This window comes from Physella acuta, unplaced genomic scaffold (assembly GCF_028476545.2).
Source record: "Physella acuta isolate Inbredline_101_S28 unplaced genomic scaffold, ASM2847654v3 ptg000012l, whole genome shotgun sequence".
In the NCBI taxonomy this organism is placed as follows: Eukaryota; Metazoa; Mollusca; class Gastropoda; family Physidae; genus Physella; species Physella acuta.
Genome location: NW_026731532.1, coordinates 157051 through 182620, shown reverse-complemented (window position 1 = coordinate 182620; position 25570 = coordinate 157051). Strand labels below are relative to the sequence as shown.

At 40.9% G+C, this 25570-nt stretch overlaps 2 protein-coding genes across 3 annotated transcripts; both read right to left on the bottom strand.

The window, feature by feature from the left end:
• Nucleotides 1–2977: 2977 nt before the first annotated feature.
• On the bottom strand, nucleotides 2978–8228 carry LOC131934910 (uncharacterized). Its single transcript, XM_059291174.1, has 8 exons — nucleotides 6499–8228; nucleotides 6108–6254; nucleotides 5544–5588; nucleotides 5299–5437; nucleotides 4988–5141; nucleotides 4580–4721; nucleotides 4172–4272; nucleotides 2978–3187 (listed from the first exon to the last, which is right to left on the bottom strand). Exons 1-8 carry the CDS (start codon nucleotides 8201–8203, stop codon nucleotides 2996–2998), a joined length of 2625 nt encoding a protein of 874 aa, XP_059147157.1. The 5' UTR covers nucleotides 8204–8228; the 3' UTR covers nucleotides 2978–2995.
• Nucleotides 8229–10400: 2172 nt separating this feature from the next.
• LOC131934899 (uncharacterized) lies at nucleotides 10401–25492 on the bottom strand. Of its 2 annotated transcripts, XM_059291162.1 has the most exons (6): nucleotides 25429–25492; nucleotides 24404–24509; nucleotides 14884–22402; nucleotides 12027–14826; nucleotides 11528–11645; nucleotides 10401–10915 (listed from the first exon to the last, which is right to left on the bottom strand). In XM_059291162.1, the coding sequence occupies exons 2-6, from the start codon at nucleotides 24438–24440 to the stop codon at nucleotides 10830–10832; spliced, it is 10560 nt and encodes a 3519-aa protein (XP_059147145.1). In that variant the 5' UTR covers nucleotides 24441–24509; nucleotides 25429–25492; the 3' UTR covers nucleotides 10401–10829. The 2 variants fall into 2 exon arrangements, with proteins under 2 accessions (XP_059147145.1, XP_059147137.1); XM_059291154.1 differs by having other exon boundaries at nucleotides 12027–22402.
• Nucleotides 25493–25570: the final 78 nt, after the last annotated feature.

The following is a 25570-nucleotide window of genomic DNA, read 5'->3' as shown; positions in this document are numbered from 1 at the left end:
CAAAATTAAGTTATTAAGTTCACCTAGAATACCTAGATCTAGACTAGTAGCTCTAATTCCAGGCTAATACACCAAGATCTAAACCTACATCTTTAGTTTCAATAATGTAAAATAAACATCTAGATCTAGATAATCTAGAAGGGATCTAATTTCTAAAGTAAACAACTGCGTTGAGTGATGCTTGAATGGTTCTGTTTTCTTCAGACCGGAAGTAAAATGTACTTTCGCTACTGCGTTGATAATGATGTCATGGTATCAGTTGATTGTAGGAAAAAAAGTCACAGGAAAAAAAAACACAGGAAAAAAAAAACACAGAAAAAAAGTCACAGGAAAAAAAGTCACAGGAAAAAAAGTCACAGGAAAAAAAGTCACAAATATATATTTGCATGATATTTGTTAATACTTTTATGTATTAAATATTTAGAGAGTGCAAATTAACTTAGGATTAATTAAATGTAATGTAATGTGTGTAGGCTGTATACGCATAGGAATTTTTATAATTCATCTAAATATATTTATTATGAAGTATGTAGATTGTAATTATTTTAAACTTAAGATTAGTAGCATTTAATAGAGTCCACGTTTTTCGTCGTGTTTTTTTTTTAAATACCAATATTAAATTACCGTGAAATGGTAAGTTCATCTGACTTGCTGCCCTCAACTCATGGCAACAATAGTTATGCTTAGTTCAACCACCTTTACTGCCCACATTTATCACGCTCATTACATAACAAAACTTAGGATCAAAACAGAGAGCCGACAAGGCTCAAAGGCTGTCATTGACGCATAACGTCAACACCACAGAATATGTTCGGACAATGCCTACTGAGGAGAGGCCGACCAGAGAATAGCCTACGGCAAAATGTGCCTAAATTTCTTTTATAATTAACTTTTCTACCGCGTATTTATCTAAATACGTAACAAATGTTGAGATTGTTGTGTTTATTATCTTAGAGTTTTTTTTACTTACAATTGTTATAAATCATAATGCTTTTAACGTCTATAAATAATGTATGCTATCAAAAAATACAACCCACAACAATAAACATACAAAATTTTACAATTTTTATCAAATTAATAAAAATATTTCTAAAAATATTTTTGTGACTTTTTTTCTGTGACTTTATTTCTGTGACTTTTTTTCCGATAAAATTTTTCCACTGTGACTTTTTTTCTGTGACTTTTTTTCCTAGCAAAAACTGTGACTTTTTTTCTGTGTTTTTTTTTCCTGTGACTTTTTTTCCGTTTACCTATCAGTTTTGGGGTCACCCATAAATAATAAATAACATCCCATAGAGAGGGGTGAGGGTAGAGTTCCAACAGACATTTTGCACTCACTAAGAAGTAGTAGCCTATATCCTAGATCTAGAAAGAATTATGGTTATGTAGGTGATGAGAAACTGTGTTGTTGTTTAAAGCAAATAGTCACTAGTGGGAGGGGGTGTGGGGGGGGGGGGGGGTCGAGACGATGAGCTAGGGTTTTTAAAAAGCCAAAATAAAGTGACCATATGAGAACGACCCTTTAAAGGTGATTTACAAGTGACCATATGAGAACGACCCTTTAAAGGTGATTTACACGCAAAACAAGTCACACATAAATTATCATTGATTCTCCGAGTTTAGTTTAGTGACGGTGTGTGATGAGGGAGGGGGGGGGGGGGTTCAGATGGTGCGACGTCACACTTTTGCATTATAAAAAAGCAATGTTAGAAAGCGAATTTTAGACATTATTTTGCGTTTAAGAAAACTGTTTTGATAAATTGCAATAGGAATTGATTAAAATACTCTATTTGATAGAGTTCAGACAAGATTTTGGAAAAATATCGATGTTTTCAGAATAATTCAACTGTAATTTTGAGGGGGGGGGGGGGGCTGTAGGCTGCGGTGTGACGTCATTTTAGGGGGGGTCTGGCTTTTTGTGACGATGTGTGACGGAAGGGAGGGGGTAAAAATCGTGAAAAAATGCGTGACGTCATTTATGGATGACACCCTAGCCCACTTTCAGCCTCGATCATACTTGGATACACTCAAAACAGTCAGACCTGTCTCAAAGTTCAACTGCCTCATTCACTACATTTGTAGCAGTTAGGTACTAAAGAAATAAAAAATAGGCCAATGGGGTCTCCATAAGGAAAGGGCAGTGAGATGCTGCCCTTCCCCTCCACTAGAAAAAGATACTAAATTAAATTACAAAAATATTTTCTTAACCATATTTCCCTTCCCCATACATTTAACTCTCTTAGGTTTGCTTCTTTTATAATAAAACAGTGACCTGTAGGAATATTGCTTCAGTATATTATCTTAAAGTAGTTTTAAAATATTGATATTCATCAGCTATGTATCTATTCAACCTCTACTTTTATTATTAATTAATTTACTGTAGGCACATATATGTCAGACCAATTGATATCACTCTGCAGTGTATCGACTTGTCTTTACTTGTTAATAAGCCATATAAAATACTATAATTTAATATAAGGTATACCTAAGTGAGCTGTTCCATTTTTATTTTGTAAATTATTTGAAAACTGATTTGTTTTTTCAATCAATAAAATTAAATTTCATGGAAAGTAGATTAAAACACTGATACAGCAGTAGAAACGTAAAAGTATTAAAAGTACAATTTTCTACAATTTTCGCAAATAACTTAACAGCTTTTGTAAATATTTTAATACTTCTTTAGACATTGTTTGAATGGCATATTCAAGAAGAAATTATCTAAGAGAATCAATCTCCACAAACACAACAAACCGTAGCCACAAAGTACACAATAAACATGCAAAAATAATTGCAAGGACACCAGACTCCTTTCTTATATTATCCCTAATGTGTGAGCTTGAAAGTAAAAATCTGAATGAGTTATTTAACGTTTATTTATTAAATTTTTTCTGGCAGTGTGTTTGGATGCAGATAACAGTGTATAAAAAAACAGAGTTATATTTCAATTGTCCTAAAGCTAATACCACAACATACACAATTTGCTGTATAAAAATGTTTATTTTTTAGGTGCATACAACTTCAAGGATTTCATGTTATCCCTAAAATGGGAAGGGGCATGTGTGGTGAGGAAAATCATTCGCCCCTTATAGTTAGTCAAAACAACTGTTCTGCAATGAAGATGAAGGGCTAAATGACGCACTTTGGCCTGACGAATTCGCAGTAATTCAAGCATTTCTTTATGGAGTTTCTGAAAAACAAATCAGGCAGCAGATAATAAGAAACTACTAAAATAAACTGTTATGCTGTTTTAAAGACTTCTAAAGATTTACCATTACTTTTCATAATTGAAGGGAAAACAATATATATAGTTTAGTGGTAAAAAAAATACACATAGATGGGAATTTAACTTGGTCAACTTTTCCATCTAAATAATCAGCAATGCTTTATTAAGTATGTGACTCATTCTGTGTCAAGGAAATATTTGTTTTCAATAATACAACACATATGGCATTGAATGAGGCACATTTCATTGTTCACATGGACCAAAAATATGTGTCATAACAGTTTGTCTTGTGAGAAACCTTACAAAAATATTTTTTTAATGAAAGTAGAAATTGAATATTTTAAGGATTTAAGTAATACAATTTCAAAATCAAAGAACTTTAAATTAATATTTTTACTTTGAGGTTGCATTTCTGTTTACTATTGAGCATCTGCTTCTAACCTTGACATTGTGTACTTACTATCTAAAACATACAACTTTAATTGGCCATTTAATCAAGAACCTTATTTTTTATAATAACTTTTCTTGCCATAAATTTATTTTTTTATAACTATGATGATGCCATGGCAAAAAAAAAAAAAAACAGCTTTTTTCAAATCTTCTTTAGTTACCGAAAATATTAATAACAAAAAATAATTCAACTTGTAAAACTGATTTAAAAAAATATCACACAACTAATCTTTGATGATCACAAATTAATTGTTTAATAACACAGCAACAAAATATATTCCTAAAATATTTAAATTCCCCCTTCAATCAAACTACTCTGATGTAATTTATTTCATTTTCTCTGATAGTTGGATGTTGTTTATTTCCAAGACATCTCAATCCAGAAATTTAATATGACAGAAACAGAATAAAATGCATGCCATGGGTTCAAGTAAGGTTAAAATTCACCATTTGCAAAGTGTATTTAGCCACCAGAAACTGCATAGAATTTTTGTTTACCTGTGGTGCCAAATTAGCAAAGTTAGAGTATTTATGATCTCCCAGTATGGGTGTGTTCAGACCACTGGCTAGATGGACTCTGAGTTGATGCTTCACACCATCTGCACATTTTAAAAATACTTTTTAAAATAACAAATAAACATTTTTAATATAAAAATATTTTTAAACTACAATAATTATTGTATTTTACATAACAAATCATAATAGTTATGTTTAATAATGAACATCTATATAAACAAGCTCTTTCTGAAAAAATTAAACTACAAAGTCCTTAAACTTGAGTTGAACATAAAATTTAATATTGACCCATGGTTGCAGTAAATAAATTTTAAAATAATGCTTTATCCATTTTGGCTTTTTAAAAACATAAAAGCATTCATTAGAATAAATGATACAATAGAAGCTTACTAGTAAGTTGTGTACATTCCACAAGAGCTGCTTGTAAATGATGACACAAAACTTTGTATTCAGTCACAGCATAAGCACTTGGGGCATCACTTACTTTTGCAATTAATTTTTCTGCTTTAGAAAATCTAGGGCGCAAAACCATCTAAGAAAATAGTGGTAAATAATTAATGGTCAGCCTCAAAGTAAATCTTTAAACAAATTCCAATTAATGGTAAACAATACTAAAAACTTTGAAAACACTTAGATATTTGTCTGTAAAAAAGTGCACATCTTATAAAGCTTCTTCATTTGCTGTCATCAGTGTTAATGTAAGGATTAGGATTATAATTTCAGCCAAAAATATTACAAACAAATATGACAATGTTTTTTTTAACAAGAACATATTGCTGAAATTAAAAAACTGCCCACCTTACGGATGTCACCAACTTTTCCTTCTCCAATAGGGATGTCAATTACACCAGCAAGTGGATTAGGCACACCTTTTGTTATTGCCCAATATCGCTGAATGACCTCATCACAGTTGTCATACATTCCTCTCAGTACAGATGCTACTTCAGGATTCCTGGAAATTTTGCTTCAAAATTAAAATGGAATTCCCTCTTCTAAAAAATTTAAAGTTTTATACATTTTGTAATTGAAAGTTACTATGCTTTAGGCTAAGAATGTATCAAGTCAGCCAAAAAAGTTCATGGAAAATCAGAGTGTTTGATGGCATTTACTTGGCAAGAATGATGGCACCTGAGACATCCCGATCTAAACCTTGAACTAGATGAAGCTTGTCAGTTTTTAGGGACTTTTGTAAACTTGAGGCAAACGAAGGTAAAAGTTGAGTGACACTCACTCTGTCACTTTGCTGTCCTGTTGTAAGTATATCAAAGGTAGTAAAACAACAAATTAGTAACTAACGAAGTACTTAAAACAGTAATATTTTATAATATTTGAGTAATTTTAATGGTTTACTTGCCTACAGATGGTAGACCATATGGTTTGTCAATAGCCACAAAGTCCTCTGAAAAATATTCCAGTCAAAAAAAATAATTACAACATATAATAACCATATTTGCAAATTTAAACTAATAAATGCTATATAAGAAACCAGAAGTAGAACAGACAAAATAGGCCTACATAGAAATCACAACCAGCATTGTAAGGTGGCACTAAAAAGAACCCCCCCCCCCCCCTAAGTTACAGAAACATGAATGATGAAGAGATCTTGAGGCAGAAACCCCTGAAATAGGTTGGTCACTTGTGAGGTACAGCTGGTGAGAATGGCATAGAAATTGGAGAGCTGTAATTAGTGGTGAATACTTCAGCAGGAGAGAAAGGTAATAAATTATGAAAAATATGGCGCATAACCAGTTGATACATAACGCTTAATTGTGTTGGAGGCGTGGTCGAGTCGGCAAAAAGCTCATGTTTGAGCAAAGTCTCGAGTTCAAACCCAGATAAATCTCGATCCCCTTCAACACTAATAATTAAGAACGAAGAAGATGAAAAATATAACTGTATAACTGGATCATAGACTTACCATGATCAAATATTATCCGTTTTTTCAGCAATGTCAAAATGTCTGCTGAAGTCATCTTGCTGAAGTCAATTGTTTGATTGTCTAAAATTCTAAAACCTTTGCTGTCTAGATGGACATTGGGTCCAACATCCAGTTTTTCACTCTGATCTTTTAAAAATTAAAAATAAAAACAGTAAAACGCTTCCGTCTTCTTTTGATTTATAATTCTTTTACTCAACCAACAATTTTTCTAGATAATAAATTATTCCAAAGATATTTCAGTCCAAGTAAAACAATAAAGTAAAATTGAATTAGAAAAAAGTAGTAACAAATAAAACATTCCCAAATAGTAAAAACAATTTAAGCTTAGGCCTAATGGTTAATCATAATCAAAATGCTTTGTTAAATATACCTGTATTATTAATTCTACCACTGCTTGGTGGAGTTGCTTTTTTTTCTTTTGTGGTTTTACTTATCTTCAATTCCTGTCTTAATTTCATTGCAAGTTCATAGGCAGATGTAGGTTTATCTGAGTTTTCTGTTTCTTGTTCTTCTTTTTTTATAGAACTGCTGTGTTTGCTGCCCTTCTCAGTTTTTTTAGTGACAGATTTTTCTGAGTGTAACTTTGAAAGTCTGTCTGTTGGATCTGGTTCAGATGGCGCTTGTTTGTGTTTTACATTCCTGGCTTCCCTTTTTCTATTTGGCACCGCTGCACCTGCATTATCAGAATGATTTGTGTACTTATGCACAATATCAGTTAATGATGATCCTATTTGATCTTTATCTAGGTTTTTGCCAACTGCTTGTTCATTTGAGCTATAATTTTGATCTGTTGGTCCAAAATACTGGCTATCAACCTCATTAAAATCATTCTCTAATAACTTTTGATCAGTAGAATGACCAAGGTTATCATCTTTTTGAGAACTCGAAAGAACTTTTAAACTTTCACGATCTAATCCAGAAATACTATGAGATTTCCCGTTGTTTATTGTGTCTGAACCAAAATACTGCTCATCAACATAATTGCTGGAACTAGAATTGGATGGAGCACTTTCCTTCTTATCTGAAGTTATATTTGTTTGAACCAGTTTATTTGAACTTTCTGAGCTTTTAATATGTGAGCCGAAATACTGTTCATCAAAAAAACTGGCAGAACTTACATCAGGTTCAATAGTTTTCTGTTTGTCTGGGATGATATTTGTTTTAACTGATTCATATTGTTCCTCAAAATGTTTGGCTTTATCAGAAGAAGTTGAGACCAATTCAGGAAAATATGTCGCATCAAAATAATTATGTGGCACTGAATCTTTAGAAGAGGATGAATTTCTACCAGAAGGTGATGATATTAAATGTGTTTTCCGTTCAGGAAAATATTTGTTTAAATTATTATTTTTAGAAGCATTTATTAAATTCTGATTATCTGAGATTTCGTTTTTCAGTGACTTGCTGTCTTGTCTTTTATGAATTTCTTTTGCTTTTGCAGCAAGATTTATATCTTTTCTGCCGGTAACAGCTGTTGCATTTGAATCAAAACTTACTACCCCAAAACGTGTCTTAAATTCAGTACTTTTTTGTATTTGTCTCCTTTCTCTTCTAGACAATGCTAAATTTAAAAAATTACTATCTCCTTTATCTTTGTCCACTAGTTCATTTAACACATAATCCTTTTTAGACTGTTCAAATGTGTCAGGGTCAGATGTTTTGGTTTCTGCATTTTTACTTTTTGTTTCAAGCCTTGCATGTTGCAATTTAAAGTTTTGTGGTATACCGAAGAAATCCTCTTCAGTCTCAGAATTTTTAACATCAAAGTTATTTTGCCTTATAACTTCTTTATTATCAGTTCCTGGAACAAGTTCTTCGATTCTCTTGGTAGTTCTAGAACCAGTGGTGTTGTCCTTGTCAGCAGAATTGGAACTGGTGTTGATGCCTCTTCTTACACAGCTTCTAGATCTAGATCTAAGATCGCAGCAAACATTGGTTTTACCGGGTTCTAAGTTCTTACACTTCCCTTCATGAAAGCAAAGTATTTGTGTTGATAATTGTTTGGATCGACATGGTCCAAAACAATACCTAAGGGCTTCGAGCTTTAGAACAGCCCTGCTGACATTCATTTTCATGTGCTCGACTGTGTTTCTCTTGAGTAACAGTGTTATTTTGTACTGCTAATTTCGCATTTTATGCTACTTATTTAATAATAAAGTAGAAGAATTACAACAAATTTGTTCAAATGTTTTCATGTGTGTAAGCCCATAGATTTGTTTTAACATCAAATATTACACAATTATGTATAATCAAAAGAAAAGTAGCCTGTGATGTTTTGTTTAAAGAAAAAATATCAAACTAAAAATCGTCTTGTAAATTGTAATCGAACGTGAAATTTGTCTTTTTTTAAATACGTCACGCAGTTTTAAAAGCTGTTGGCCTACATAAATCATGGTACTCAGGCAAATTTATAACAGCTTTTCTTTATTAATGGAGGATTAGAATTATTAAATACAGTAGCACCACAAGGCGGAATCCTCCCCCCCCCCCCAGAAATTTAAATGCTTTCTCACGAAAGTTACTGCCCCCCCCCTCCGCGCCCCCCCCCCCTAGAGAAATGTCCGAAAGAAGCACTGCATCCATCAAGGAGTTGACACAAAACAATGTATAGCTAATTTTAAGATTGGGTGACATAAAAATTAAAATACCTAGTTTTAGTAGGTGTACATTTTAAAATATGCAGTGTTTCTTCCAGGCATCTCTTCAGGGGGGCTCTGCCCCCCCCCCCCTCCCGAAGAAAGTCTACCGCCCCCTCCCCCCCCCCGAAAATTTCAAGTCCCCCCCCCCCCCCCGGAGAAAAAAGTCTGGACGAAACACTGAATATGCATAAGTGAATAGATGGGATTACCAAATCTGGTTTCCTTTCGGCAGCTCCTGATTCCAAGTTGTAATGTATAAGTGACGTCCTGTCCCTTGGGTCCATCAGCTGTGTGACACATGGGCAACATCTGTCGTTTATCCACTTGATGCACCGACTTTTTGCTTGGATTTCCAATGCGCAATCATCCGATGGTCTACTAGACTATAGGCGAGCATAATCAGGTGAAGCAAACAGGTGAAGGATAATCGAATTTATCCGCTTAGGGGTCATCTAGTTATGACTTCCACAAAAATTGTAAATTTTAGAATTTCTCCCTCTGTCCACGCGCGTCCAATTTCGACGAACACCCCCCCCCCCCCCACCCCTAAAACTTACTTGCAAATTACTATTTCATTGATATGTATTCGTGTACCTTTCATTATACTATACGGATTTAAAAGTTTCGATAGTGTTTTTTTTTATTATCAGGTCTAAATATTAAAGTTTAATCAGAATGTTTTTTTAGAAAAAGAGGTAGAATGTCAAAGTAGTCTACCATGAATATATTAAACACTAATTTTTGTGGACGGGGGAAGCAGTGTTAAAAGCATTATATATCAATCACAACATTAATAAGTCGTAAGGTTCTTGATCGCTGGTTTGGTAAGGAGTTACTGGTAAAGGACTGGGGTTTAACGTCATTTTAGAGCGAGCGTTCTTGCTTTTGGTGACCTAGATGACGTTGGGGTGGGGGGGGGGGGGGGGGGAATCGTTACAAATCATGACGTCGCGACACTCTAAGCTGTCATTGTTTTTTTAACACGAACACTGCTGTCTTAATTTTACATTTGATAAGTTTTTATTTAAATGTAGGCTAAGTACTTCGATGTTTAATTGAACATGTGGCGTCCACATAGACCCGACCCTTTAACCACCTGCATCTGTTAACGGTTTGTCTAAGATTTTTGTTGTTTTATAAATGCTATTTTTAAATGATTCATTAACTCATTTACTGTTATCTTGTAGGGGAGGTAATATAATTTTCCGTTATCGTTCTTGTTTGACGAGTTGTCTTGTTTTGATGGCTTCTGGTTTTATTACTTGAAATTATGTGCGGGGATGTTGTGACTGCGAGATATCCTCATGACATGGTACATTGATCTAATAACGCAGTTGTCCTTCTTTTAGGCTTGACGCAGAAGACTTACTGAACCTTATTCTTAATCCAGTTCTTAAACCGTTACTTTAAAAAAACGTTGTCCATTCTGGTGCTTATCCAGGGGATGGGTGGGGAAAAAAGATACATTTTAATTTAGAAAAACCAGTATGTTCATAAACTAGTTGTAAGCTTGCCAAGTAGCCTGCTACATCCTGTTCGTACCCTATGTTGTATTATCATTTTTTTTTTCAACGAACATATGGGCTAATGTAAGAAAAATCGTAGACAATATACGCCTTTGTATTTTTTTTCACAGATTTATTATGGTACATTCTTTTAGTAAAAATATAAATAAATGTGTGTTGCTTTCTGGCTGGTTGATGTTTTTATCCGACTTTTGAATATTCTGTTTTGGTGGTCATTGTTTATTTTATTTTTTGCCTGCTGTGAGATTTTGAAATGTGTGTTGCTTGGAATCGTAGTTGAATTTAATTCTTTTAAATGGCTGGAGCGTAATTTACGGGCTAAAAACATATACAAAAGTTTTCTGGAATCATAGAGCTTGAATACAGATCTAGTCAAAGTAATAGATTGCATTTAGATTCCAACTGAGCGTTGCTACCAACAAAACTAAAGACAAATGCATGACATTACAAATACTATACATGTGAATGATGTAATGTATATTTAATCTGTATCTATGGTGATTATGGATGGTCCACACATTGCGTGTAACACGGTTCTAGACGCTGGACTCACTGTCAGCATCCGAGTGATGTGCACTAGTTGCTGCCTCGCGGCTCGTCTCTGGCAACGTCTTCTTCTCATCTGTTAGAGGAGAAATAGAGGGGGGGGGGTTGAAGGAGGTTGTAGTGTTGTTGGCGTAGTCGTATCATGAGTTAGGCTTTAGTGCAGTGGTTCTTAACCTTATTCGAGGTACCGAACCCTACCAATTTCATATGTGCATTCATCGAACCCTTCTTAATAGTTTATCGTCCGCAATGACAAATCTAATCTTAAATTATATGAGTAGGGTGTGAGTCTTGACCTCCGCCGAACCCCTGAGACTTGCTCACTGAACAAGTTAAGAACCACTGATTGGTGTAACTATCAAACAACACTAAATAGCCGATTAAAACTAAAATGTGTGAGAATCTATTGTATATTATCTCCTCACCCATTACTAGAACCCATAACCCTTTTCTTCTCCAGTGAGGCACTTGAAATTTTCGGGGGGGGGGGGGGGGGGGGGTGGAGGGGAGGGACTGGTAAAAGTATATATTTTCTATATAAATTCTAAATCATTAAGGGGTGGGGGAGTCTATCCCCCCCCCCCCCGATGAGATGCCTGAGAGAAACTGCATATAAATACAAATGACTCTCTTCCCTCCCCCATAAAGAACACAATGTAACAGAACCCAAGCACCATCGAACACCTACCTAACATCTTCTGTCGTTCTTCCTCCCTCTCGTGTAAGTACTTCATGTGCTTTGTCTCTCGCATCTGTTGAAGTTTTTCTCTCCTCATTAAAATACCATCTCTTTGCGACGTCCGATACTACAAGTCAAAGAGAACATTTTTTAACGCATTGAAAAAGTTGACAAATCGAAGTCTCAAACAACATCAATACGCCCATCTTACTTGCAAGCGTACTGTTTACCTAAGATGTACGAGAAGGCTTAACAAATAAATAAATTATCAATTTCAAATTTATAACTTAATTTTGGAAGATTTAGATCTATAACTTTCATGACATCTTATAATATACTCACACTCGACGCAACTGTGTACCACCAGAAATGGTTTATCAAACATAAACTACAAATCGGTCGTAAAAATACATGCAACCTTAAATAGTGCATTGTTTTAAAATTGTAGCGAAATTAAAATATAGCTCGTATAGCTGAATTTTGTTAAGTATTAGACTATTTTTTTTACCTGAAGATGAGAAGGGGATAAATTCAACCTGGGTATTTTCAATGGAGGTGCCAGCTTTTGAGATAGTGCCAGACCCGCGCATCTTTTTCTGCTGACTAATGGGCTGTTTAAATCTTCGCTGGACATGGAATTGGTCTGGCTATCGCTACTGAAACTGTACGTGTTGGATTTGTCTGGGAATGTCGAGCTACAGCCTGCAGCGGCCAGCTCGGCGAACGATGGGCAGTTTGCCTGGTGGAAGAAACCGATCGGGGAGAGATTGGACACAGTGGCGTTGTTGTTGTTCTCGACGCCGTCCACATGCCCGCTGCTGCGTTGTACCTCTAGAGCGCTGGGTCTTCTCGCAACGCCATCTAACATTTGCGTGGAGGTGCCAGCCGTATCGAGGGAGGTATCCGCCTCCGGCACACGATCGTGGACTTGACGGCTCGGTGATAGACCAGGGTTTCCCGATACGGACCCGTGACTTATAGAATTAAGACTCTGGCCGTTGACAGTCCAGGACATGGGTGTAGCGGAAGAATCCATCCGTTGACAGGTCCAGGTTGTGCTTAGACCTGGTGTGTGTACCTTAAAGTAGGCCTGCTGAAACGATGCCGGATGTTCGCTCGCTTCCCTGCCGCTTGAAGACGCGCCGGCAGTAGGAGAACCTCTGTAACAGCGAAATGCACCTCCACTCGTCGTCTGATCATTTGAAGCCATCGAGTCGAGGTAGGCCCTGCTTGTTTCACCCATCTGGGTGTAGTTGTTGAATGATTCATTGGCCTGACCAAACAACAACCCGCTGGAATGCGCTATTGCTCCATCGGGCGCTAATACATTGTTTTCCTCGTTACCACAAGGTCTACCATCTTGAAACGTAACTCTCTTTTTTAAAAACGCGAAAGCAGTCTCTAAAGCGTTTTGATTTTCGGTCAAATTTTGATGTGCAGACACGGGAGATTGTGTACCCACTGCGCTGTTGTAATCATCATCGATATCTTGTACGGGACTAGAAGGGGCAGTTACGTACACAGACGGTGAGCGTATTGGCATAAAGCTTCCTGGAGAATGTTGTGTGCTTGGAGATATACGATCAACCTCACCAGCAGTTCGAGTCACAACAGCATCATCAGTAGTGTTGTTGACACCACCATTGCCAGAACTATCAGCTCCAGTACTTGGCGTCAGGTCAAACCAAGTGGTTGGGCTCACAGCTACAGGCGTTGTCGGTTTGCTTTTTCTTGCTGGCTGTTTCGAAACCGAGGATTTAACTCTGAGAGTCCTTGGTATAAACGACGCTCCCCAGTTCTGTATACCGAGTGCTTTAGGCTTGGTTGTCTGGTCAGTCGCATTCATCGTGCCCCCAACATTGTTGGCTGTAGCTTTAGGCGGCTCGCTGAGCGCGCCCCCAACATTGTTGGCTGTAGCTTTAGGCGGCTCGCTGAGCGCGCCCCCAACATTGTTGGCTGTAGCTTTAGGCGGCTCGCTGAGCACGGCCCCAACATTGTTGGCTGTAGCTTTAGGCGGCTCGCTGAGCGCGCCCCCAACATTGTTGGCTGTAGCTTTAGGCGGCTCGCTGAGCGCGCCCCCAACATTGTTGGCTGTAGCTTTAGGCGGCTCGCTGAGCGCGCCCCCAACATTGTTGGCTGTAGCTTTAGGCGGCTCGCTGAGCGCGCCCCCAACATTGTTGGCTGTAGCTTTAGGCGGCTCGCTGAGCGCGCCCCCAACATTGTTGGCTGTAGCTTTAGGCGGCTCGATGATGCTGGGTTGGGGTTTAGCCGGCTCAGCCTGGGGCTCCAATACTCTCGGGAGAGGCTGTGCCTCACACTGATCTGAGCCTGGTGTAGCAACCTCTACAACACGCTGTGTACTCACGTTTTGGCTCGGGTTAACATTTAACGTGGCTGATGGTTCAGGACTTGGAAGTTGTGAAGTCTGTCTGGTCGATGTGCTAGGCACGAAATCCTCCATCATTGAGTCTTCGCCCACCAAGTTCTCGGCAACAGACGCAACAGGCGTCACGTTGGCGGTGTTCTCCAAGATCGCGTTGTCTTTACTTGCTGGCTGTCGCAAAACCAAGGTTTTAAGCCTGCTAGTCCTTGGTATAAACGCCGCTCCCCGGTCCTGTAAGCCGAGTTCTTTAGACTTGGTTGTCTGGTCAGTCTCACTCAGCGCGCCCCCAACATTGTTGGCTGAAACATTAGGCAGCTCGCTGATGCTGGGTTGGGGTTTAGCCGGCTCAGCCTGGGGCTCCAATACTCTCAGGGCAGACTGTGCCTCACACTGATCTGAGCCTGGGGTAGCAACCTCTACAACACGCTGTGTGCTCACGTTTTGGCTAGGGTTAACATTTACCGTGGCTGATGGTTCAGGACTTCTCATAAGATAAGAAGTCGGTTTTTTAGATGAACTAGGTCCGAAACCTTCCCACATTGAGGCTTTAGCCACCACGTTAGGTTTCTTCAGCTGGGGTCTGGAACTTCCAGGGACGGGTGCAAGTCCACCTCCGGCACCGTCTCTTGTCTGGTTAGCCGAAACAGGCGTTGGCTGCACGATGTTTGTACTGTCACTTGTGCTGTCCATAAGCTGTTCAACAGCGACAGGGGTATCGGAGTCCGGTCTATCTGTCAATGAAACAGTTTTATCTGCTGTCGAGCTGTTGGTGAGCTCTTGTTCAGGAACACGAGCTGTTGGGTTGGAACCAATCCTCGAATGCTCAGACATGACGACGGCATTGGCGGTCGACCTATTCGCCAACAACTCAGGCGGGTCGTTGATGATATGACTATTAGATCTATTTCTTAGCTGTTCAGCTGAGGCAGTGATGTCGTTGATGATATGACTATTAGATCTATTTCTTAGCTGTTCAGCTGAGGCAGTGATGTTGAACTGTTGGTTGGAGACATTGATATTAGCGCTACTTTTCCTACAGCCCGTTGACCGTTGAATAACAACATTATCCTCGTGGTTTGAGGCTACAGCGGTGCTATCGCCCACTGTGGAATGTGTTTTACTAGCCCGGTCGTCTGTCGCCCCTGAGCTTCCCTGTACCGTGGTACACCCAACAGTTTCTGGTCTGAGCACTTGACCACTCTCCATCGCTAAGTGACCGCTGGACTCCACGTCACCACGGCTGGTACAGTCGACTCTGCTCACATCTTCTTCACACGAGAAGTACTCACTGCTGGCGGAACTGCTGACGTAAATATACGGGGGGAGGTTACGCAGGTCGGTGCTAGATTCTGACGAACGGATCGGGTCGGGATTCCCGCCGGAGAATTTGGTTTTGATGATCATACTGTGGTGGCCGCCAACGGCCGGGAACAAACACGGCAGACATTCCGGTATGTCAAGTGTGGCGTTCGTGGTTTTGTCCTGATGACGTAAGAGTTTTTTTCGTATTAAACAGAGCGAGTCCACGGGTCTTGGGTGAGTCGATCTCTGCGGGGACGTCCTCGCCACACGCGTATCAGCCTCGTCTTCATCTCTGTCAGGGATGGGCGGAGCTGTGTACTGCCGACATGGTACATGTGATTGGTTGAGGTACTCATTACGTGCCATCAATGGGTTGTGTTTACCTACACAGTTATACAGGACAGTGCCTTGCAAGGACTCAGCAGCGTTAGATTTAGTATTGTTGCCTCTAGTCTGTCTGTCTCCACAACATCGATGCTGCCTAGCCGGCGACAACCACTTCCTGTTGTGCATCTTTCGACTTCTGATTTGAGCTCTGAGGATAATCTTTTCCAATTTTAGAATTTTATTTCTGGGAAGTTCCGAGACGACCCCCTTGAAAGCGCCGACGACTTTATCAACATCAGGGGCCGTCAAACTGTGACAGAGGCAGCATGCGGTACGCTTGAGTTGCTCGTGTTGAGCCAGAAGGTTTTCGTACATCGCCTTGTGGCCAAGTGGTGTAACTACATACTTTGTGACCCTGCGTTTGGGCGCATTGGTCTTCCGTTTAGCCTTGCCCCGCTGAGATTTACCCTTGGCTGATGGACGGGTGGAACGTGTTTTCCCATATTTATTGTTACACGTTTTATTCTTGGCCGCTGCACGCGACTGTTTTCTTAAAGCGTTCCGGTTGTTCGTCCTGTAGAGAGCGGCGCTTTTATTTGACCCACGAGCCAGTTCAGGAGAGCCGACCAGCCTGGGTTTAGTTTTATCAGCCATGGACCTTGTCAACCTCGGGCTGTTGGTCTGGGTTGCTTTGCTTGCAGCCCTGACGAGAGCTCTCAGTTTGGCTTTTTCCTTTCTCCTTTTTTCCCTTAGAAGAATGAGCGAGTCCACTGTTCGTAGGTGAACTCCTCCTCTTCGTGGATACTTCACCTTTTTACGTGGCTTAGGAACTTTTTTACGCGGAGAACTCGTTTTTTTACGAGGATAAGTTGTTCTTTTACGTGTATAAGTTGCCCTTTTACGTGGACGAGTAATTTTTAGCGGGCTAGGATTGAACAAATTATCCTCAGAACTCTCTTTATTTTTTGTGTCGACGGTTGTATCTCCTTTCTGCCGACACGATTTGTTCGACTGATTCGATTCGTCATCAGACTCCTCGTCGTGTGACATGTTATGGGCGCTTTTATCCACACTGTTATGTACAGAACTTTGCAATGATTCAGAGACTTGCACTGATGCGTTAGACTTGGTGTTGTTGCTTCTATTCTGCCTGTCTACACAAACTCGATACCGCCTTGAGGGCGATAGACGCGCCCTGTTGTTCATCTTTCGAGATCTGACTTGAGCTCTAAGTATTATCTTTTCTAACTTTTGAATCTTGTTTCTGGGAAACCCAGAGATGACTCTCCTAAAAGCGTCGACGACTTTATCAATCTCGCCGTCATTCAGACTGTGAGAGTGTTGGCACCGGGAGCGTTTGAGTTGCTCGTGTTGAGCCAGCAGGTTCTCGTACATCGCCTTGTGACCAAGTGGTGTAACTACATACTTTGTGACCTTGCGTTTGGGCGCATTGGTCTTTCGTTTAGCCTTGCCCCGCTGGGACTTACCCTTGGCTGATGAACCGGTGGAACGGGTTTTCCCATATTTATTATTGTACGTTTTATTCCTAGCCGCTGCGCGCGACTGTTTTCCTTGCGCGCTCCTTTTTCTTCGATACACGGCGGTGATTTTCGTTGATCGTTTAGCCAGTTTAGGCGATCTGAACACCCTGGGTTTAGTTTGACGAGCCCTGGACCTTGCTTTAACCCTGGAGGTTTTGGGCCTTTTTCTCTTGACTGCCGTCTTGGTGGTATTCCGGCGTGGTCGTCGAGCTAGCCGGGTGCCGACTTTGTGTTTCGTCACGCGCCTCGCTGGCGTCGAATGGCGACGTCTGCGACTTGAAGACAGGCACAGGTTGCAGCAGGTGTCCCCAGACGCTTGCCTCCTGCGGCAGCTGCGGCTGTGTTTCAGGTAGTGGGAGTTGCCGCTGCTGCGTTTGGTGTAGCTGATCCTCGGGGTGTTCCCGTCCCCTTGACGTTGTACAACACTTGCGTACGTGGCGGGCGTTTTGCGAGGTTTGGCGCGGCGTTTGGTGGTTGGCTCCAGGCCGCTGGGGCTGCAGCTCGTCTCCACATCGCACGTGTCCACACGCTGGCCCTCCTGTCGCTGGTCGGGTGCACGGGTGAGGGCGCCCTGAACTGCCCCGCAGGGGAGGCATACAAGTGAACCTTGATCTGACTGGACCTCATTGAACTTTATGGTTGGGAACGCACTGCAACTGGCCCCAGACATGTCAGGTGAATTCACGCATTCCTTTTTCTTCCTTGGTTTGGCTTTTCTGTACTTTGAAACATCTAAAGGATGACCAAACACCTGGTCATTGCCTTTACTTTGTGTGGTGTTCAGCTGAATAACACCGGCTGGCTCTGACGAGCCGTTGTTTTTGATCAAGTTGCATGTCTTGCTAAAGCGCCTTTCAACGATATTTTGCAGATCCTCTAAACGCTCATTTATCGAGTTCCTCATCGATTCAAATCTCTCGTTCACGTGGTACTGTGAACGCTGCCATAAGGAGTCCAAATACTTGTACATCTCGTCCAGGTTGTTGCCATGGGAAACCAAGCCAGGTTGGGTTTCCATGGTGACGTTAGGCTGCTCGTAATCCATCATGTCGTCAGTGTCGCCAAGCTGATTCTGCAGACGTGGGTCAGCAGTGGTGGTGACCCCGTCGGCCAAGCATAGCGGCGGGAGGGGGTCGGATGCCGTCGTGTTCCAGTAGTTTTCAGTCGTCGGGCAGAGCGGGACAGAGAAGGGTGTGTATTGCGAGAGTGTTTGTCGAAAAGTCTTGCTAGCATCCTCCCCGTCTTTAGCCGGGCAGTTCTGATCAAACTGTGAACTCGTGAAGTTTTCCTCACAGTCCACCGGCAAATTATTGTCCTCTTCCGGTTGTGAGCTGTCAAAATGGACGCCTGACCACTGACCTCTGCGGCTCCTGCTTGTCTCGCGATTCCTACTGCCACAGTGTGTATTCATTAGCTGCAGTGACCTGCCCGCATCCTGAGACCTCAGCAGGATCCCTCTGTTCATCAGATGGCTTGAATTTTCATTCTGTTTGGAGCTGTCGTTTTCTAACGCCGCGCCGGTGGGCAAAACCAGCTCTGACGAACACGTCTCCAGGAGGGAACTTATTTCTCGTAAAAGTTCTTCGTCGTAAGAAATTTTAGTTCGTCGACAGCACGAGTCGTCGCTCTTGCTGCGTGGGATGGCGTTGGAATTTACGTTAGCTCGGCTGTTGCACGGGGACGAATCCCTTGACGTGTTGTCCAGAAAACGATCGAATCTGAAATTAAACGAGCGCTTACGTTTACCGTCCGTGACCTGATCATCGTCACACACGTCTGCGGAGTTGTTTTCGTTTTCTTTTGAATGATAATACTCCGCTGAAAACGTATTTAGTGTAGGAACAGTTGCTTCTTGTGGGTTGTCTAGCGCTGGTTGCGGACAGTGCGGAGAATTTCGGCTTGTTTTCGGTTTTGGAATCAAGGTCGGTCTTTGAGTGCTGGCGTCAGTACAAAGTTTCTTGGCGCTGCCCTTTTTTATATTAGTCACCTTGTTTTCGGTATTATTTATGTCCTTCATTTTATTGTCAGTATTGTCCGATTTGCGATCTGTGGCGAACCGTTTAGAGAAAGAGTTTAGTTTTGTTGGAGCTAACAATATGTTTCCATCTTTCCCCGGAAGTGTGTCACCTTGCGCATAAAAACAAGCATGCGCGTGAGTGGAACTCTTCACTGGAGAAAGGCGAGTTGGGCGTCTTTTGTTGTGTTTCCCGAGAAGAACCGGCGTTGAGCGCAATTCCGCCGAGCATAAAAATAGCTCAGTGGGAGAGTGAGGCGATTCGTAGTTGATATCGCTGCTGATCTCATGGGGACGTAGGTTTCTGGAGGAATGGTTGGCGCCGGAGACCACAGCTGGGATATGCGTGTCGTAACCCACGGCGGATTTTCGGTGATTTAACGTGTTCGTCGACTTCTGCGCCAGTACGGGTAAGTGGAACTGCTCCTCGGAGGACCTTTTCACACATTTTTTACCCTCTTCCTCCGGCAGGTTTAGATTCTGGGATATTTCGTGAATGGCCTGCGCGCTGGCGTCTTTCTTCTCCGTGGCGCACTGCATCTCCGGTAGAGAGTTGTTGTTACAGTTCCCCCCTTCCTGCTTCTCGACGTACGAGTAAGAACATTCCCCGCGACTGTCGTGGGGGTTAGGGTGATACACCTCGCTTTTATTATTATTCGCACTGGTCTTAGCCTCCGAAAGAAAAAAAGGCGTGGTGTCTTTCATGATAGGAGACGAGGAATTACTTTGATCCGAATCGTAAGTTCCAATAACAGGATCAACAAGACAGTGCTTTCTTTTGGTCACGCTTGCGAGCAACTCTGTATCTGAGGAAAACTTCTTGTCTATATTTAGTATACTATTCCCTTCCTCCTCTTTGGATGGGCTGGCTACAACCCCATCCCCCCAGTCTGGGGACTTAAGTTCTTTCGGCAACTCCTTGTCGGCCGAGTCGCCTTTGATGGAAGAACCCCCAGGAACGTTCAGCAATATTTTCAAAGGCGGGTTCATCAATTTTAGATTCCGCCCGCGTTTTACTTGGGACGCTAAGTTTGGGCAGCTGCCGGTGCTGCCGGTAAATTTAATCGTGCTGTCATCCATAATGGCCGCGGGATTCCGGTAATTAGACAAACCTTTCATGTGGGTTGTGCAACGTGTCCGGCACACGGAATCTCTAAAAGGCGCTGATTTGAGATATTTGGACGGGGATTTTTGCTTGACGATGCCGTACACCTGATACGGCAGGTTCATGCCGGGGTGCTTGGTCTGCTGGGAAGCATCTTCCACGTGAACACAGTCTATCCTGGTGACCGGAAGTGTGCTGTTTGCGTCCAGTTCACCAAAGTTTTTCTGCGCCAGCTGTGTCTCTCTAAAGATGGTAGCGGAGATGGAGTTGAACAGCCGGTACTCTTTAGTCGTTTTCCCCCCTAGCCGTGGTAATGTAGACACCACGCCCTTGGTGTTATTCTCGTTCGAAGATTTGTTGTAGTTCGCCTGCAGCTCGTCGTCATTGTTCTTGCTGAGGTTTTTCTCGTTGCTTTGATATCTGGAGTAATACTTTTTCAAAAACTCGGTCTCCTTGGTTTTGAGTTTCAGATTCCCATGCCGGCTGTTTGTTTTCTGGGGCTTGCCCTCCGTCGACTTGACGGGGTGGAGCGTCGGCCCTTCAACGCTTGTGGCATCTCCTTGGTCGGGTTTCTGCTTTGTTTCGGACCCATCGTTGCTGGCAGGTTTGGTAACACACGGCTCCTGGTAGATCTTGTGACAGATGTCGCTCAAGTACTCCATGTACGTGTCCAGCGGCGCGGATTTCAAAATCTCTTCCTTTATTTCTGTCGCCTCTTCCGGTTTCGTTTTCTCGGCGCAGGTCCGTTTTTCCGCGCTCGTTGAGCACTTCGCGTCGTCCACCTCAATCGCGGGGGCAGCAGAGTTGACGAAGGTGCTTGTGGGAGACGTCTTGGCCCGTCGGCTCGTCGACCTCCTCTTCTGCGGTTTCTTCAGCCTGGCGGCCTGGTCCGAAGCTCTCTCGTCTAGCAGCGCCTTCATCGCGTTCATATCCCGGCTGATTTTCTTCACCATGGCGATATCCCGCTGGGCCGACTCAACAATGTGCATGTGGTTTATCACGCAGTCTCTTGCATCCAGTGATCCGCACCGCCGTGGACGTTGAGATTCAAACGTCTTCGCGGATTTTACTAAACGCACCGGCCAGCGGTAGTCTTTGTTTATCTCCGACACATACAGCGTCGAAGCGGCGTTGTTGCCTCGCTTAGGTTTGTTCCGCCGAACTTTTTTCGGATCACCTTCAACAAAAACAACATACCCATACCCGTGTTTGTTTGCGAATTCGATGGCGAAATCGTAGATGGGGTCGTAGTCTTGGACGGCGGCCTTCAGCTGTGCGGTATCCCCAGCGTCATTGACGCAGCCCGTCCCGTCCCCGATGTTCTGAGTTTCAGAGACCTGCTCGGACTCCATGTCGTACGTCACAACCAGCTTCTCCAAGCTTGCAAAGACGTCCTCCGTGTAATAGCTTGTTTGCTGGTGGGGCTTCGTGTGTTGGGACAAAATCTCTTCCTTCACCGTACAACAGCACTCAGTTGTATTTACATCCAGCTCTACTTTTTCAGGCAGAGCTCTGAACACCTGATGATCCCAACAGGTGTCTAAAGAATCTCCAATATCTTCACGATTCCAACAGGTATCTACAGAATCTCCAATATCTTCACGATTCCAACAGGTATCTACAGAATCTCCAATATCTTCACGATTCCAACAGGTGTCAACAGAATCTCCAATATCTTCACGATTCCAACAGGTATCTACAGAATCTCCAATATCTTCACGATTCCAACAGGTATCTACAGAATCTCCAATATCTTCACGATTCCAACAGGTATCTACAGAATCTCCAATATCTTCACGATTCCAACAAGTATCTACAGAATCTCCAATATCTTCACGATTCCAACAGTGTCCTACTACAGATGGCAACTTTCCGTAAGACAAACTTTTTCTTATATTTTTAAAACTTGCAGACTTGTGTCCCTTTGAGCGGACGCCTGCGTGGCAGGAGGCTGACCGAAACAAATCCGAATCTAGCTGACCGCTGGCTAACCTGCTCAGCGAGTTTCTACTACGTCTAGATCTGGCCCGCCTGATATTCGGCCTCAACGTTTTCCTGGTCAACTTGACGACCGCCGCGATAAAGGGCGGTAACTGGTCTTGATCACAATCAGAGTTGAGGCTTGGGATGATGATGAAATCAAAGCTCTGCGACTCGGTATGCTTTTGGCTACACGGATTCTCTTCCGGTTCCCTCTCAGATAAACAAGTGGCTGGAAATAAAATGGACTGCTATTGACTGAATAAAGTGCATAGGTTTTAAACATAGCAAGTATATAAATAAACACGGACTGCTATGGATTTTAAAAAGTGCATAGCATGTACACATTTCAACAAATTTATTATTTTTAAAAAATATGAAACCCGTATTTAAGGTTTATTTTATTTAAAAAAAAACAATTACATAATATTTTCAGGAATTAAAATTGTTTGGCAAGTCAGCAAGTCTCTGTATGGCTGGAAAATTTTCCAACAGCTGGCAAATTGTTTGGCAAGTCTCTGTATGGCTGAAAGATTTTCCGACAGCTGGCAAATTGTTTGGCAAGTCTGTATGGTTGGAAGATTTACCGACAGCTAGCAAATTGCAGCGAACAAATCAAAAGACCCGCTGAGGTCGTTTGGCTAAACTCAAAGAAAACCTGCGTCTAGCAGTACTGGACAGAAATCAGAATCCTAGTCAAGTGAAAACTGGCTGGTCTAAGAAGACATATAAACGAGATATGTGATTGGTCTATGAAGACATAAACCAGATATGTGATTAGCTTATGAAGACATATAAACCAGATATGTGATTAGTTTATAAAGACATATAAACAAGATATGTGATTGGTTTATAAAAACATATAAACCAGATATGTGATTAGTTTATAAAGACATATAAACAAGATATGTGATTGGTTTATAAAGACATATAAACCAGATATGTGATTAGTTTATAAAGACATATAAACAAGATATGTGATTGGTCTATGAAGACATATAAACAAGATATGTGATTAGCTTATGAAGACATATAAACCAGATATGTGATTGGTCTATGAAGACATATAAACAAGATATGTGATTGGTCTATGAAGACATATAAACAAGATATTTGATTCGTCTATGAAGACATATAAACAAGATATGTGATTAGCTTATGAAGACATATAAACCAGATATGTGATTGGTCTATGAAGACATATAAACAAGATATGTGATTGGTCTATGAAGACATATAAACAAGATATGTGATTAGCTTATGAAGACATATAAACCAGATATGTGATTGGTTTATAAAGACATATAAACAAGATATGTGATTGGTCTATGAAGACATATAAACAAGATATGTGATTAGCTTATGAAGACATATAAACCAGATATGTGATTGGTCTATGAAGAAATATAAACGAGATATGTGATTGGTCTATGAAGACATATAAACCAGATATGTGATTGGTCTATGAAGAAATATAAACGAGATATGTGATTGGTCTATGAAGACATATAAACCAGATATGTGATTGGTCTATGAAGAAATATAAACGAGATATGTGATTGGTCTATGAAGACATATAAACAAGATATGTGATTAGTAAGATATTTGATTCGTCTATGAAGACATATAAACAAGATATGTGATTGATCCATGAAGACATATAAACGAGATATAGATTACAGCTGGAGTGATGTGGAAAGACTAGCCCAGAATATCCACTCAACCAACGCGTTAGTTTACCAAGAAACTTGTGTACATAAGAACATTACCAGGATGTTTGAGAGTAATAAAGACAAACAAACCAGAACATTTCTACAAGACAGTACACTTTTACGCTACGGGATGAGGTGGCCTAGCGGTAGAGCGCTGAACTGTAAAAAGTCTCGAATTCGAATACGGCTTCAAGTAGAACGTCCCAGAGTCCAACCAACTCTGATGGATACCTAACTCATGTTAAGGAAAGTGAAGGCGGCTGGGCGTAATGTTGACCACATAATGTCCCTTCACATGCTGAAGTCAAGAAACTCTACTTCATCTGCCCAATGGATCGCTTGGTAAAAATAATCTTTACTACTTTTACAGTATCACGCTTACACAATGTCTTAAAATAATACCAAACTAGCTCTCAGTGTTACACTGTGCTGGCGGTCAGGGCAGCTCAACATACGAACAGATCCCGGGGAATATTCTAGAACAGTTACAGTACTAAGGCTACAGCCAAAGATGTTTTTACCTTTCGAGGTGGGCGAATCTACACACACATCGCGCATGGCCGCATTAAACCATTCTTACACAAGTCATAGCTGTGTGCCGTTGTCGGGTCCATAGGTGGTGGCTATCTGCGCAAAGTAAGTACATATATATATATATATATATATATATATATATATATATATATATATATATATATATATATATATATATATATATATATATATATATATATATATATATATATAGGCTATATATATGTGTGTGTGTGTGTGTAACTAAGTAAATAAAAAGATATATGTGTGTGTGTTTGTGCGTGTGTGTGTGTATTCAACTTTTATCCGCTCTTGTCGCGGTATTTAAACAGTAGGTGCTGGCAATCCGGTTAAGCAAATGGGGAATAATGTACTAACTACCCACTCCCTCCTCCATCCCTGTTTCTCCGTGTTTTCAATAGCGATGGCTATCTACTCGTGCAAACAAAAATATTTTACAAAACTTTACCACAATTCCCAAGAGCAAGACTATAATTAAATGTATTATTGATATTACTCTACACCAGGGGTTCTAAACTTTTTGGAGGTACCTGGGGTTCGATCGAACCCAGGTTAAGAGCCACTGCCCTAAACCATAAAGAATCGCTTGGATATTATATGTGCACTTATTTGAGGCTCATTTGCACTGGTTGATGGATAGGATTTCAAAACACTCTTGCATTATTTCCACAACTGATCTTGACCCCCCCCCCCCTTTTCTGCCCCCCCCCCCCCCACACACACACACACTCCCCTTTTGAATACGGGCTAAAAATCGAAAATAATATCAAGATTTTTTTAATTAAAATAAAATCCGAAATAGAATATTACAACTAGATCTATAACTTAGTAGGTCTAGTCTTGTCAATATAAAATATAAATAGATCTAGATCTAGATCTAGATTATATCTTGACTGGAGTACAATGGGTAATAATATTAACCCAAAAATTACGATCATCTACAATAATGTGTTGATACCATATTAGATTAACGTGAAAAAAAAAAGAATACCTTGATAGTGATGTTGTTCAATATTTCTAGCCATTGCAGAAGGGCATCAAGATAGACCCCCAACAAAGAAAACATAAACATGCGTAGCTACACACATACACAGTAGGGAACAGAGAGTACAAAACACAGGTTAATGACGTCA

Coding starts and splice junctions, on each gene's coding strand:
- LOC131934910 (XM_059291174.1), bottom strand. CDS start 8,203: ATGAAAATGAATGTCAGCAGGGCTGTTCTAAAGCTCGAAGCCCTTAGG. Junction 5,438..5,543: donor ATATGGTCTACCATCTGTAG/GCAAGTAAACCA, acceptor TACTTACAACAG/GACAGCAAAGTGACAGAGTG. Junction 5,142..5,298: donor GGTGCCATCATTCTTGCCAA/GTAAATGCCATC, acceptor CAAAATTTCCAG/GAATCCTGAAGTAGCATCTG.
- LOC131934899 (XM_059291154.1), bottom strand. CDS start 24,440: ATGCGCGATGTGTGTGTAGATTCGCCCACCTCGAAAG. Junction 22,403..24,403: donor AGATTCGCCCACCTCGAAAG/GTAAAAACATCT, acceptor TTTTATTTCCAG/CCACTTGTTTATCTGAGAGG. Junction 10,916..11,527: donor AGAACGACAGAAGATGTTAG/GTAGGTGTTCGA, acceptor CTCCTCTAACAG/ATGAGAAGAAGACGTTGCCA.